Source organism: Poromitra crassiceps (assembly GCF_964638095.1).
Source record: "Poromitra crassiceps genome assembly, chromosome: 16".
NCBI classification, from domain to species: domain Eukaryota; kingdom Metazoa; phylum Chordata; class Actinopteri; order Beryciformes; family Melamphaidae; genus Poromitra; species Poromitra crassiceps.
In genome coordinates, this window is record NC_139645.1 from 39486659 (window position 1) to 39500485 (window position 13827).

The 13827-nt window shown below is 47.8% G+C and overlaps 1 protein-coding gene across 3 annotated transcripts in view; it reads right to left on the minus strand.

The window, feature by feature from the left end:
* Positions 1-3243: 3243 nt before the first annotated feature.
* The window catches only part of ube2q1 (ubiquitin-conjugating enzyme E2Q family member 1), a 34212-nt gene continuing 23628 nt past the window's right edge, over positions 3244-13827 (minus strand). For all 3 annotated transcript variants that reach the window (XM_083653044.1, XM_083653043.1, XM_083653045.1), the window contains 2 exons: positions 9021-9087; positions 3244-4216 (listed from right to left, as the gene is read on the minus strand). In XM_083653044.1, the coding sequence (XP_083509170.1) occupies positions 4185-4216; positions 9021-9087 (99 nt within the window). In that variant the 3' untranslated portion in view covers positions 3244-4184. The remainder of the gene's footprint in view (positions 4217-9020; positions 9088-13827) is intronic.

The following is a 13827-nucleotide window of genomic DNA, read 5'->3' on the forward strand; positions in this document are numbered from 1 at the left end:
TTTTAATTCATAGCACATCTATACATTTGAGTCAATTCACATCCCAGGATATTCAGTACATAGTTATCAGTCCCAGTGGTGAACAAGGTGGGCCTGCAGGGGCTGAAACAAAATGACGCCATCTGCTGGAAAGTATGATACATGTTTAGTAGCTCCAATGCTTTACTCAGTAAATTTGGACACCTATTGGGGGGATAATATATATATGCTGGGAGCATGGGGGCATGCTGGGAGATTACCACCACTCGATGTCCCATCATTAAACTATTCTAATTACAAAATAAAATAAAGAATAAACACAAAGATATTTCATAAAATTCTTTATTCATAAACTTGATGCAAGTTTACAAATTACTGTACATGGTTGAAATCACCCTTGCAATGGAAAAAATGAAACAAAACCAAAGCATGCTAACAGTGCATAACTTTATAACCCGGCCACCGCAGAACGAATCAAGGTAAGGAACCCAGAATCAGGCCAGTTCAGATCTAAGGAACCCAGAATCAGGCCAGTTCAGATCTAAGGAACCCAGAATCAGGCCAGTTCAGATCTCAGACCAGTATCCTGGCTTTGCCAAAGCAGAGGTTTTGTTAGACAACCTACACTGGCGTAAGAGAAGCCATTATTCACTGCACAACAGACACCAAGTGTACACCATGTGGCATTATCATTAGTGCCAGATTTAAAAATGTAGGTTTACAATAGTTTCGATGGCACAAAAATCTGAACCGCTACTATGTTGGGAATCCTGGCATCATTAAAGGTTATCCAGACAGGTAGAACGTTTTGTAGTCCATGTTTCTCAAATTGTGTCCGACTTGGTTCACTAAACAATTTGCCCAGGGAGAGATCGCCCTGTGCCCTGATGTAAGCAACCAACAGTAGAAGTCATGAGGAAGGGGGAGAAATTGACACATGTATCGTCTCATCAACCCACCAGTCTTCAGTAGCTTGGGAAAAAACACTCATTGATATATTGACATGCAAACGACAGCAATATCAGAGAGACAGGGTAGACGAGCGTTCTGAAGCCACTCATAAAGAGCAAGCTACGTAGATGGGAGCCAAACCTTGCCTCACATATGATCACTCCAAAACGTTCTCAACAATTCAGCTCTATCGCGCGCGTGGATTTATCAACCTGAAAGATATTCAGAAAAGCAAAAATAAAGTACGTGTGCAATCCAACAGCAAAACACACCGCAACGCCTATTGATAAAAGGGGGGGGCGCTATTTTAAAACGGCCTCCCAGCCCTCCAGGAAAAAGAAAAGATTGACACATTTCATGTTGCATCTTATGATATTCTGAAGCAATCCCTTGCAAAGTCAAGTGTGCAGTTATGTATTCCTGAGTTTGCTTCTCCAGAGGATGCAGGGGGTCAGGGGGGGCGGGCTCGTCACAATGTGACAAGAATGACGTGAACAGTACGACACCAATGGCACCACGACACCGAACAACCATGCCAATGATCCATAGTTAGTAGCCATTTTGTTTGTGGCGAGAGGGTGAACAGCCGCGTCAACGAGAGTGCGAGTCAAACGTCAGACAGCTACTGAACTGGACGACCCTGGGCTTTAAATGGAATGGCTGGCACAACAGATCCATGAGGTGGACGCAGTTGTACGTCGAATACGCATCGCTGCAGTTGTACGTCGTATACTCATCGCTACCCGTTTTGAGGATATCCGTGTTGACTGAGGTTAGTATTGGAGAAAACTCAAATCATCTCAAAAACATGAGGAATGGTTGATTTCGCTTAACTAAGCATTTCTATGCTGGTTTTCAGGACACAATTCTTAAAACAATGTGAATACCCACACGACAAACACCCACAACAAATGTGTAAGTAGCATGAATTGGAATGCTCCACAGTTCTCTGCATATAATTCACATTACATCTAAAAACTCAGCATGCTGAGGGCTTCTAGCAGCGCCGAGAGTGGTTATGAAGCGTAACCAGAGAGCGGTGGCAATGGGAAGAGCTGGGTGCTTCCTGTGGCAAATCGGAACAAATATTTAGCAAAGCAAACAGATATTCTGGAAAGGGAAGTGTTGATTTTCCACGGGCGTGAAGCCAGAGGGTATAATGGTCAAAGGCTATTGCTGTGACTGGCTGCACTTGAGACAGCCATGAGGTCAAGGACAGAAGGTCAAAGGGCACTTTCCCCCCCCCCCCCAGACTATGAAGATTGCAGGATTGGCAGAGTGGCCAGGATGTGTGAACCAGCTACAAGCATGAAGCAGGTGACTTCACTGTGAAGCTGTTGGGGACTCCCATCAGTACATCCAAACACAGAGACTCTCGTCACTTGCGTCGCCTTACTGAGGTTCATCAAGTTTCGAGCGATTAAATATGAATAGGCAAAATGTCGAATGCCAGAAACAGCTGTGTCTATCAGAAACAGCTGTGTCTATGAAACAGCTGTGTCTATGAAACAGCTGTGTCTATGAAACAGCTGTGTCTATCAGAAACAGCTGTGTCTATCAGAAACAGCTGTGTCTATCAGAAACAGCTGTGTCTATGAAACAGCTGTGTCTATCAGAAACAGCTGTGTCTATCAGAAACAGCTGTGTCTATCAGAAACAGCTGTGTCTATGAAACAGCTGTGTCTATCAGAAACAGCTGTGTCTATCAGAAACAGCTGTGTCATCGTTACAGCCATCATAGTTAAGAGGTGCCATCAAATAAGAGGAACGCTATCGTCATTGCTGCCGATAACATATCTAAGGATTACAACTGAATGAAAAAAGAAGAATGAAACAGCAGTAGTCTTTAAGCTTACATAAGAACATGGTTTAAGGTGTTCCTATTTTTTTTTCTTTTTTCTTCTGCAAGAGTATCCATGAAGCAATGTTTTTTCTCTTATTCTAAATGGGTCTTGAGAAGCTGCAGTGCCCCCTGCTGTTAATAGTCAAGGGTATAATAGTAATACAGTCTCTGCCCAGCCAAAGACCCAGACAAGGTTACATTATAAACAATTAAATCCTTTTGCAGAAGTACAAATTTACATGTTTACATGTGGAGTTAAAATCAACTACGTTACAGTGTGATCATCAAGCCCAACATGCCCCTGCTTTGCCTGGTCATGTTCAGGTACGTTGCCAGCTGAGCCGTACACTCTGTGGTAGCCTGTAGGGGGCGCTCTAGTCGGTGGGTTCTGGTGATGATGACAGCTCAGCAGGATGCTGTTCCATCACGGCCGTCGCACCCAGGCCACACAAGTCTATTTAGCTCCACCCCCCCCCCCCCACACACACACACACACACACCTCAGGGCTTCAAGCTTTTAAAAGAGAAGAGGTTTGTAAGCAAGCTAGCCTCAGACGCATGTTAGCCTCAGACGCATGTTAGCCTCAGACGCATGTTAGCCTCAGACGCATGTTAGCCTCAGACGCATGTTAGCCTCAGACGCATGTTAGCCTCAGACGCATGTTAGCCTCAGACGCATGTTAGCCTCAGACGCATGTTAGCCTCAGACGCATGTTAGCCTCAGACGCATGTTATTCCAGAGGAGGGATCTTGGCATTATACAGATATTACATGAGCAGGAATATTACAGAGGCCGTCCACAGGGAGGCAGTGGTTCTTCTTCCCGCCACCAGCGTTTCAAAAGTCTGCTCCAGCCACCACTGCGTCACAAGCGGGAATGTCACATGCCACTCTCGGTTCCAGTCTGTGGCCAGAAGAGGGCAGCGATCCGGGCGATCGCGGCATCAGCCTGCCGGCCGCTGGGAGAGCTTAAGCCATGCCTCACCTTTGACCCCGGCTCACGGGGGGCAGTGAACTTGGCTCGACGCCAAAAAAAGCAAGGGGTGAGTTTGCACGATACGTAGTCCACTGCTTACTGGGAGGAGTCAGGGATGAGGTCGCAAACGGAAAGAATCAGATTGTATCAGACAACAGATGGAAAGAAAGATAGGATCCCCTACCGAACCTGTGTTTGTGTGTGAGAGAGTGAGAGAGTGAGAGAGTGAGAGAGTGAGAGAGAGAGAACTCGTTTCTGGGGCGGTGGGGGGGGGGGGGTTTACAGAATGAGGGTAAATTTGGTTTGGGGTTCAAACTCTCATGAAGAGAACAAAATGGTTTGAACAATAATATAAAAAAAGATTGGTCGCAAAAAAAAAGAAAAAGAAAAATCTAAGACATGTGGTCCCTGTGCAGAAATGGCAAATGGTCCGTCCTAGCCGTCTTCCTTTGGGGGTGTGTACCAGCCTGGGGACAAAAAGACAACAAGACAGAATGACTGTAGGGTAAACACACTGTAAACACACTGTAAACACACTGTAAACACACTGTAAACACAGACTGTAAACACAGACTGTAGGGTAAACACAGACTGTAAACACAGACTGTAGGGTAAACACACTGTAAACACACTGTAAACACACTGTAAACACAGACTGTAGGGTAAACACACTGTAAACACACTGTAAACACAGACTGTAGGGTAAACACACTGTAAACACACTGTAAACACAGACTGTAGGGTAACCAACATACAGTACAGTACTACATTCTGTATGTAGTAGTACAGTACTACATACTGTATGTAGTACTGTACTACATACACTGGTCTAGGGTGGCAGCACTGGGAAGTAGAGCAGTCTACTGCTGTGAACAGTGTCATCAGCAAAACCTATTTTAGCCACCTAAAAGAAGGCCCAGCTACACAAATCAATATGCGTAGGCATGCGGACGTTCTATGGTTGAGAAAATGTAGCGCCAAAGTAAAGGGCAGTCTGGCAGCAAAGTAAAGCGCGCGCTGAAAATGTCAATATAGCGTTAATATAGCTCTTAGAAGGATATTGATTGGCTTAGCTTCTTTTAGCTGGCTAACATGTTTTGCTGCGGACACTGTTCACAGCAGGACTTCTCCAAACGGGGGAGCGTGCCAACCGCAATTCACTGTACACTCTGACTACCGACAAATCTATACTACCGAAAAATTTAATTACCCCATACAACCCCACGTCAAATAATCCGAACTATCGCTTTAAAGTAATATGAAGGATTACATTTACATGCACGCCACTGCCTCCTACTGGCCTGCATGTAATGTACATCCTGCCCCTGATATCCTAATTAATGCCAGAAGGAGAAATGTCTTCTTGCTCCACAGGGAGGTCAGAGCGCAGTGCAGGGTGATGCTGGTGAGAATCCAGCGTCTTGCTCAAGGACACTGCAGCAGGACAGATGTTTGCTGTCAGGGGACACTGAGGAAGCTGCAGCAGGACAGATGTTTGCTGTCAGGGGACACTGAGGACACTGCAGCAGGACAGATGTTTGCTGTCAGGGGACACTGAGGACGCTGCAGCAGGACAGATGTTTGCTGTCAGGGGACACTGAGGACACTGCAGCAGGACAGATGTTTGCTGTCAGGGGACACTGAGGACACTGCAGCAGGACAGATGTTTGCTGTCAGGGGACACTGAGGACACTGCAGCAGGACAGATGTTTGCTGTCAGGGGACACTGAGGACGCTGCAGCAGGACAGATGTTTGCTGTCAGGGGACACTGAGGACGCTGCAGCAGGACAGATGTTTGCTGTCAGGGGACACTGAGGACGCTGCAGCAGGACAGATGTTTGCTGTCAGGGGACACTGAGGACGCTGCAGCAGGACAGATGTTTGCTGTCAGGGGACACTGAGGACACTGCAGCAGGACAGATGTTTGCTGTCAGGGGACACTGAGGACGCTGCAGCAGGACAGATGTTTGCTGTCAGGGGACACTGAGGACACTGCAGCAGGACAGATGTTTGCTGTCAGGGGACACTGAGGACGCTGCAGCAGGACAGATGTTTGCTGTCAGGGGACACTGAGGACGCTGCAGCAGGACAGATGTTTGCTGTCAGGGGACACTGAGGACACTGCAGCAGGACAGATGTTTGCTGTCAGGGGACACTGAGGACACTGCAGCAGGACAGATGTTTGCTGTCAGAGGACACTGAGGACACTGCAGCAGGACAGATGTTTGCTGTCAGAGGACACTGAGGACACTGCAGCAGGACAGATGTTTGCTGTCAGGGGACACTGAGGACACTGCAGCAGGACAGATGTTTGCTGTCAGAGGACACTGAGGACGCTGCAGCAGGACAGATGTTTGCTGTCAGGGGACACTGAGGACGCTGCAGCAGGACAGATGTTTGCTGTCAGGGGACACTGAGGACACTGCAGCAGGACAGATGTTTGCTGTCAGGGGACACTGAGGACACTGCAGCAGGACAGATGTTTGCTGTCAGGGGACACTGAGGACACTGCAGCAGGACAGATGTTTGCTGTCAGGGGACACTGAGGACACTGCAGCAGGACAGATGTTTGGTGTCAGGGGACACTGAGGACACTGCAGCAGGACAGATGTTTGGTGTCAGGGGACACTGAGGGATATTTCCCTACTCACTATGCCACCCTGTGCCAATCATCTGATCTCCTGCATCAGACTCAGAATCACTTCAGTCCATCCATAAAGCGTGTTGTGCACCAACGTTACGGCTGGGACACACTGTCCACCTCTACCCGTGTGTGACGGCTACCTACTGCTGCATCTCGCACGCCTGTTGTGTCCAGACAGACAGACAGCTGCAGCGCTGCATTCCAGCCAACAGAGCGGAGAAAACAGGCACTGCTCAGAGCTGCGTGCAGCCTGTCTATTTGTGCTGAGAGCTGCGTGCAGCCTGTCTATTTGTGCTGAGAGCTGCGTGCAGCCTGTCTATTTGTGCTGAGAGACGCGCACGTGAGGTCCGTAGCGTTTTTCCTGAAAAATCATCTTTAAAGACTTCTGTAATTAACCATTTGCTGAAATGAAAAAAACACTAAGCTAAATGTATTCTGCAAGTCTTCCCTGTATTTACATAATAAAACAATATATACACTCAAACTAAAGTAGTCCCTCTCTACATTCACTTATGACCCACTAGAATGGTGTGATGCTGTGTTTAGCTGCACTCATCTCTCCAGACAGACTTTCAACTTGGATTGAAAATCTGTCGGCGCGCTGCGTGAAAAGCTGTGCAACAGCGCTCGCACGCATGCTGCGCTTTACCCGATCAAAATGAAGTGACCGGTGTGTAGTCAACACGTACCATTTTCAGTGTGTAGCAAGTTGCTACTTGCTACTAGCAACGAGCTAGAGTTGTTATTGTTGTTTCATAGCGACGGAAGGATTTGAGAGCGACACGCAGGGAGCGGAAAAGAAATGCATTAATGGGCGGAGCTTCGATGGAGCCCCTTGATTACTTCCTGTTAGAACACGGCTCTCTCGAATACTCGATTCTGATTGGTCAATCAACAATATTCACCGGTCATTATTTCTCGACAACCGACCGCTGCTCTGCCACACCTGGATTAATCAGCAAGACACTACTAATTAGGCCAACCAGTTGCAGCTGTGGTGTCTTGTGTGCCAATTACGAATGAAACCGCTTTGTGTTGAAAACGCTATTAAAAAATCTATTTGAATAATTATTTTTGTCAGATTATTGAATGATTTAGTTGTAGGCCGTGTTCTAAGCGGGATAATGTATACTGAGCCGGTGATTACTGGAAATAATGACCTTCAGGTGAATATTAAGCCCTCCGCTGGCGCGTCGGGCTAAATCATTCACCTGTCGGTCATTATTTCCACAGTAATCACCGGCTCAGTATACATTATCCCTTACTTAGAACACGGCTCTCTTGAATACTCGATTCTGATTGGTCAATCAACAAGATTCACTGGTCATTATTTCTCGACAACCGACCGCTGCTCTGCCACACCTGGATTAATCAGTTGATAAGAGCCTTTTGTCAGCAAGACACTACTAATTAGGCCAACCAGTTGCAGCTGTGGTGTCTTGTGTGCCAATTATGAATGAAACCGCTTTGTCGTTGAAAACGCTATTAAAAAATATATTTGAATAATTATTTTTGTCAGATTATTGAATGATTTAGTTGTAGGCCGTGTTCTAAGCGGGATAATGTATAGTGAGCCGGTGATTACTGGAAATAATGACCTTCAGGTGAATGATTAAGCCCTCCGCTACGCATCGGGCTCAATATCACCTGTCGGTCATTATTTCGCCAGTAATCACCGGCTCACTATCCATTATCCCTTACTTGCACCACATTGAAACGAAACTGCCCCCAGAGGTTAGAAAAATAAAGATTTGTTTTAACTGATGGGTTCCCAGATTGATCTGCAGAGACACTGCCCCCTGTCTGTATTTTAATTTGTCACAATGTTTTGCTGTGTTGACTGGATGTTTGTGGGCGCAAACAATTCCACAGCCCACGTGGGGGCGTGTAGCACGCAGCCAAATACATCCCGCACAGGCAGACTCCAGACTCCAGCAGACTGTCTTATTCAAACACTAAAGGAGGATATGTGTTTTCTGAGGTGTTTGGAGCCTAAATACCTCCATAGTTTGGAGCTGTGTCGATGTTTATTTGTGCTTTTATAACATAACCGCTGTGGAAAAAAACGTAATCCCTGCGTTTCAACCAGCCACTCGCTCTCCCCATTCAAAGTCAACCTCGCTCGACCACCCAAATGCGCTCTGACTCGCTCGCAGAGTAGGGGGGAGGGGTCGTGTGGCATATCTATCTATGTATGTATGTATGTACAGTATGTATGTATGTACAGTATGTACATATGTATTTATGTATGTATGTACAGTATGTATGTATGTATGTATGTATGTATTTATGTATGTATCTATGTATGTATGCATGTATGTATGTATGTATGCATGTATAGTCAGAGCAAGGCCAATAAAGACGGCCTGCATGTAAACACTGTCCATGTGTCGTACAGTAACAATAGTGCTAGTGCTTATTTCCCAAAGCTTTGATGCATGGGAGGGATTTGGTTTCAGTAAACAAGGTCAGCGATGCTGTGTCTGTGTGTGTGTGTGTGTGTGTGTGTGTGTGTCTGTGTGTGTGTGTGTGTGTGTGTCTGTGTCTGTGTGTGTGTGTGTGTGTGTGTGTGTGTGTGTGTGTGTGTGTGTGTTCCCTGTATGAAATCTGAGACAGCACCACTCACCGTTCTTTTCATGGATCTGAACCAGGGATTTGTAGGACTGCTGTGCTCTGGCCAGATTGTACTGGTTCTGGATGAAAGAGAAAATACAGTCAAGCTCAGAAGGTGTGCTAGGTTCACAATGACAGTGCAAAACAGGAGACAGCAGTAACAGCAGTGTTCCTGGAACAGGAGAGAGCAGTAACAGCAGTGTTCCTGGAACAGGAGAGAACAGTAACAGCAGTGTTCCTGGAACAGGAGAGAGCAGTAACAGCAGTGTTGCTGGAACAGGAGAGAGCAGTAACAGCAGTGTTCCTGGAACAGGAGGGAGCAGTAACAGCAGTGTTCCTGGAACAGGAGAGAGCAGTAACAGCAGTGTTCCTGGAACAGGAGAGAGCAGTAACAGCAGTGTTCCTGGAACAGGAGAGAGCAGTAACAGCAGTGTTCCTGGAACAGGAGAGAACAGTAACAGCAGTGTTCCTGGAACAGGAGAGAGCAGTAACAGCAGTGTTCCTGGAACAGGAGAGAGCAGTAACAGCAGTGTTCCTGGAACAGGAGAGAACAGTAACAGCAGTGTTCCTGGAACAGGAGAGAGCAGTAACAGCAGTGTTCCTGGAACAGGAGACAGCAGTAACAGCAGTGTTCCTGGAACAGGAGAGAGCAGTAACAGCAGTGTTCCTGGAACAGGAGAGAACAGTAACAGCAGTGTTCCTGGAACAGGAGAGAGCAGTAACAGCAGTGTTGCTGGAACAGGAGAGAGCAGTAACAGCAGTGTTCCTGGAACAGGAGGGAGCAGTAACAGCAGTGTTCCTGGAACAGGAGAGAGCAGTAACAGCAGTGTTCCTGGAACAGGAGAGAGCAGTAACAGCAGTGTTCCTGGAACAGGAGAGAGCAGTAACAGCAGTGTTCCTGGATCAGGAGAGAGCAGTAACAGCAGTGTTGCTGGAACAGGAGAGAGCAGTAACAGCAGTGTTGCTGGAACAGGAGAGAGCAGTAACAGCAGTGTTCCTGGAACAGGAGGGAGCAGTAACAGCAGTGTTCCTGGAACAGGAGAGAGCAGTAACAGCAGTGTTCCTGGAACAGGAGAGAGCAGAAACAGCAGTGTTCCTGGAATAGGAGAGAGCAGTAACAGCAGTGTTCCTGGAACAGGAGAGAGCAGTAACAGCAGTGTTCCTGGAACAGGAGAGAGCAGAAACAGCAGTGTTCCTGGAACAGGAGAGAGCAGAAACAGCAGTGTTCCTGGAACAGGAGAGAGCAGTAACAGCAGTGTTCCTGGAACAGGAGAGAGCAGTAACAGCAGTGTTCCTGGAACAGGAGAGAGCAGTAACAGCAGTGTTCCTGGAACAGGAGAGAGCAGTAACAGCAGTGTTCCTGGAACAGGAGAGAGCAGTAACAGCAGTGTTCCTGGAACAGGAGAGAGCAGTAACAGCAGTGTTCCTGGAACAGGAGGGAGCAGTAACAGCAGTGTTCCTGGAACAGGAGAGAGCAGTAACAGCAGTGTTCCTGGAACAGGAGAGAGCAGTAACAGCAGTGTTCCTGGAACAGGAGGGAGCAGTAACAGCAGTGTTCCTGGAACAGGAGAGAGCAGTAACAGCAGTGTTCCTGGAACAGGAGGGAGCAGTAACAGCAGTGTTCCTGGAACAGGAGGGAGCAGTAACAGCAGTGTTCCTGGAAGAAGAAGGGTAAGAAAGTATGTCACTGTGGGATAACGGTCATCCTATGGTTCCCACTTAAGGCCGGGACATACTCCACGCGCGCTTCCAACCGCGAGGGCCGTGCAATATGACGTCATCGCGGTGGGGGCGAGGCCAAAAACACGTGTCGCCAGATTTTTCTAGCAGTGCGCCGCTCTGCTCCGCTTTGCAGGGAGACAACAGATCCATGGGAGAGACAGGAAGAGAAATGAAATGAAGTAGTAGTCTACACATGTTTTAACCACATTTCTTGACCCATGTGGTAAACTTTGATTTCTAACTCTTTGTTTTTAGTCATTTCAAGTAATGTGCTGTGTTGAGACAGATCTAGGCCTATTTACATTCAATAAAAACAAGATTGGCGATTCTATTCATGTACAATCGTTTGAGAGTGAAACCGCAGTCTACTGAACATAATGGCATTCCATTGACGTTTAATTGCGTTTCATTGACTTTATCATGGGCCATTCACTGTACTATGTAAACAGCGGTGCTCTGAGCAGCACTCTTGAGTATGAACACCTCGACCCAAGCGGGGAGCGCGCTCCCGGCTTGCGGAGCTCCGCCTCGCGCTGCCTTCCTGGAGTACGTCCTCAGCTTTACACTTCTCTTCCGTGCATGCTGTGTTCCAATGGTAATCGAGCTAAGACACTTCTCTCCTGTTATCTCCAGATCTATATTATATTATACTCGCGCTGTTCGTGTCGAGTCACATTTTCGAGGAGCTGCACGCAGGCTGTGCCGACAGACTAGCTGACCGCGGCGCACCCCTTGGTTCATTCAGCGATGGGGTTGATGCAGAAGTATATAAAGGCCTTAATGTTGGCAGAGTGTGTGTGTGTCTGTCAACACACATTTCTCACATTTTCCCACAATTGACATGGCTTTTAGTCTAGGACAGGCTATTAAAGAAACCATTTGTTTTGGACCCCCCCCCCCCCCCCCCTTGGGCGGCCCTCCATCCAAAGTTGGGTTCATAAACTGGACCTCAGTCATCAAAACTTTGATTAGCGAGGACGTGGAGAGAAAGGGAAAAAATAAACACAAAACAAGACAACATGACACATATTTACATCGAACTAACATAGATATAAGTCAAAACATATGGGACTCCAAGACTGACCTGGGAGAATTAAGATATTTTAATTGGCTTACAAATGTCCTCAATTGTACATTTCAAAATGTGAGGGGAGCCTGTAGCCGGACTAGCTGCCACCAAGAGAACATGAAACAGCATGAACTGAAGCTTCAACACAAACCAGGCCTGGCCGGCGGTGGCACACGGCACCCCAACTCGCCCCAGCAGCTGGATTTAAAAAGGAGATGTGCAGTATTTACTCCCCACCCAGCTGGTGGAACCACGCAGCACAACAGTATTTACTCCCCACCCAGCTGGTGGAACCACGCAGCACAACATTATTTACTCCCCACCCAGCTGGTGGAACCACGCAGCACAACATTATTTACTCCCCACCCAGCAGGTGGAACCACGCAGCACAACAGTATTTACTCCCCACCCAGCTGGTGGAACCACGCAGCACAACAGTATTTACTCCCCACCCAGCTGGTGGAACCACGCAGCACAACATTATTTACTCCCCACCCAGCAGGTGGAACCACGCAGCACAACATTATTTACTCCCCACCCAGCAGGTGGAACCACGCAGCACAACAGTATTTACTCCCCACCCAGCTGGTGGAACCACGCAGCACAACAGCTTTAAGCTTCTGGCATACTCTTCACGCACGCGCTGGAGGCGGGGCTCCACGGAGGGCGCGCGCACTCTGCGTGGGCCAAAACAGAACATAGCAACATAACAGAACATAGCAAGGCTGCAAAAGAAAGGCAGAAGTGAGGCGCGGCACGGCTGCGACTCGGGCACAAGAGAACGGCGTCTGTTTGTTAATCGTATGTTGGTTTTAAGATTGTCAAGTCTCGTCAAAGTTTTGTCAAGTGTACTGGAGTTTGTTTGGGTGCTGGCGAACTAGCTGGCCCGAAGTAAGTGAGTGATTCAGAGACAATAATACGATGGGGAAGAAGACTGCTGGAGTGCTGCTGCTGCTAATGCTAATCACAGCTAGCATCTGCACCGGCACGCAATACAACGTAAACACTGTGCTTCCTGGGGGAAGCGAGCAAGCGACGCGGGTCTACGGCAGGGAATGGCTGCTGTCCCTTCGGGAAAAAGCCACACCAGAACCGGGCCTGCTGGACCACGTTCCGGAGGAGCTGCTGCAACAGCGAGGAGAGAGGCGGCCACGCAAACGAGGAAAGAGGGGCGGCATTCAACATCGTCTCCGCCGGAGGTGTAACAAGCCACCGCTACCATCAATACTATTCAGCAACGCTCGCTCCCTAAGGAACAAGATCGAAGAACTTCGCCTGAATACAAGGGTCTGCCACGAATATCGTGAGTCATGTCTCATGATTTACACAGAGTCCTGGCTTCAGGACGACTACCCAGACTCGCTGGTACAGGTACCAGGTTTCACAAGTGTCCGCATGGACAGGAACGATAACTCGGGGAAATTAAGAGGGGGTGGGATATGCACCTATATCAATGATGCTTGGTGCAGGAATTACAGTATAAAAGACACTGTGTGCACCCCTGACCTTGAGCTCATATGCTTAAGTCTAAGACCGTTCTACCTTCCTAGAGACTATGGGAACATCTTCATTTGCGCGGTTTACATCCCGCCTAGTGGAAATGCGTCCAGGGCTGCCTCACGCATAGCAGACTGCGTCCACCAGCAGCTAAGAAACAAGCCAGACGCACCGATGTTTTTACTTGGAGATTTCAACCACTGCAAGTTGGAACTTGCCCTCCCAGGGTTTCAGCAATATGTTCACCACAGCACAAGGAAAGACAAGATATTGGACAAATGCTATGGCAACATTAATCATGCATATGAGGCTAGAATCAGACCCCCCCTTTCAAATTCAGACCATAACACAATACAGCTAATACCCACATTTAAGTCAGCCATTAAAAGAAGCAAACCTGTCTCAAAAACGGTCAGTGTGTGGCAAGATAAGAACAAGGAGGAGCTAAGTGGCTGCTTCTTTGCCACAGACTGGCAGGTTTTTCAAGAAGAGGACAACATCGACGGCGCTGCAGAGGCGATCACAGCGTACA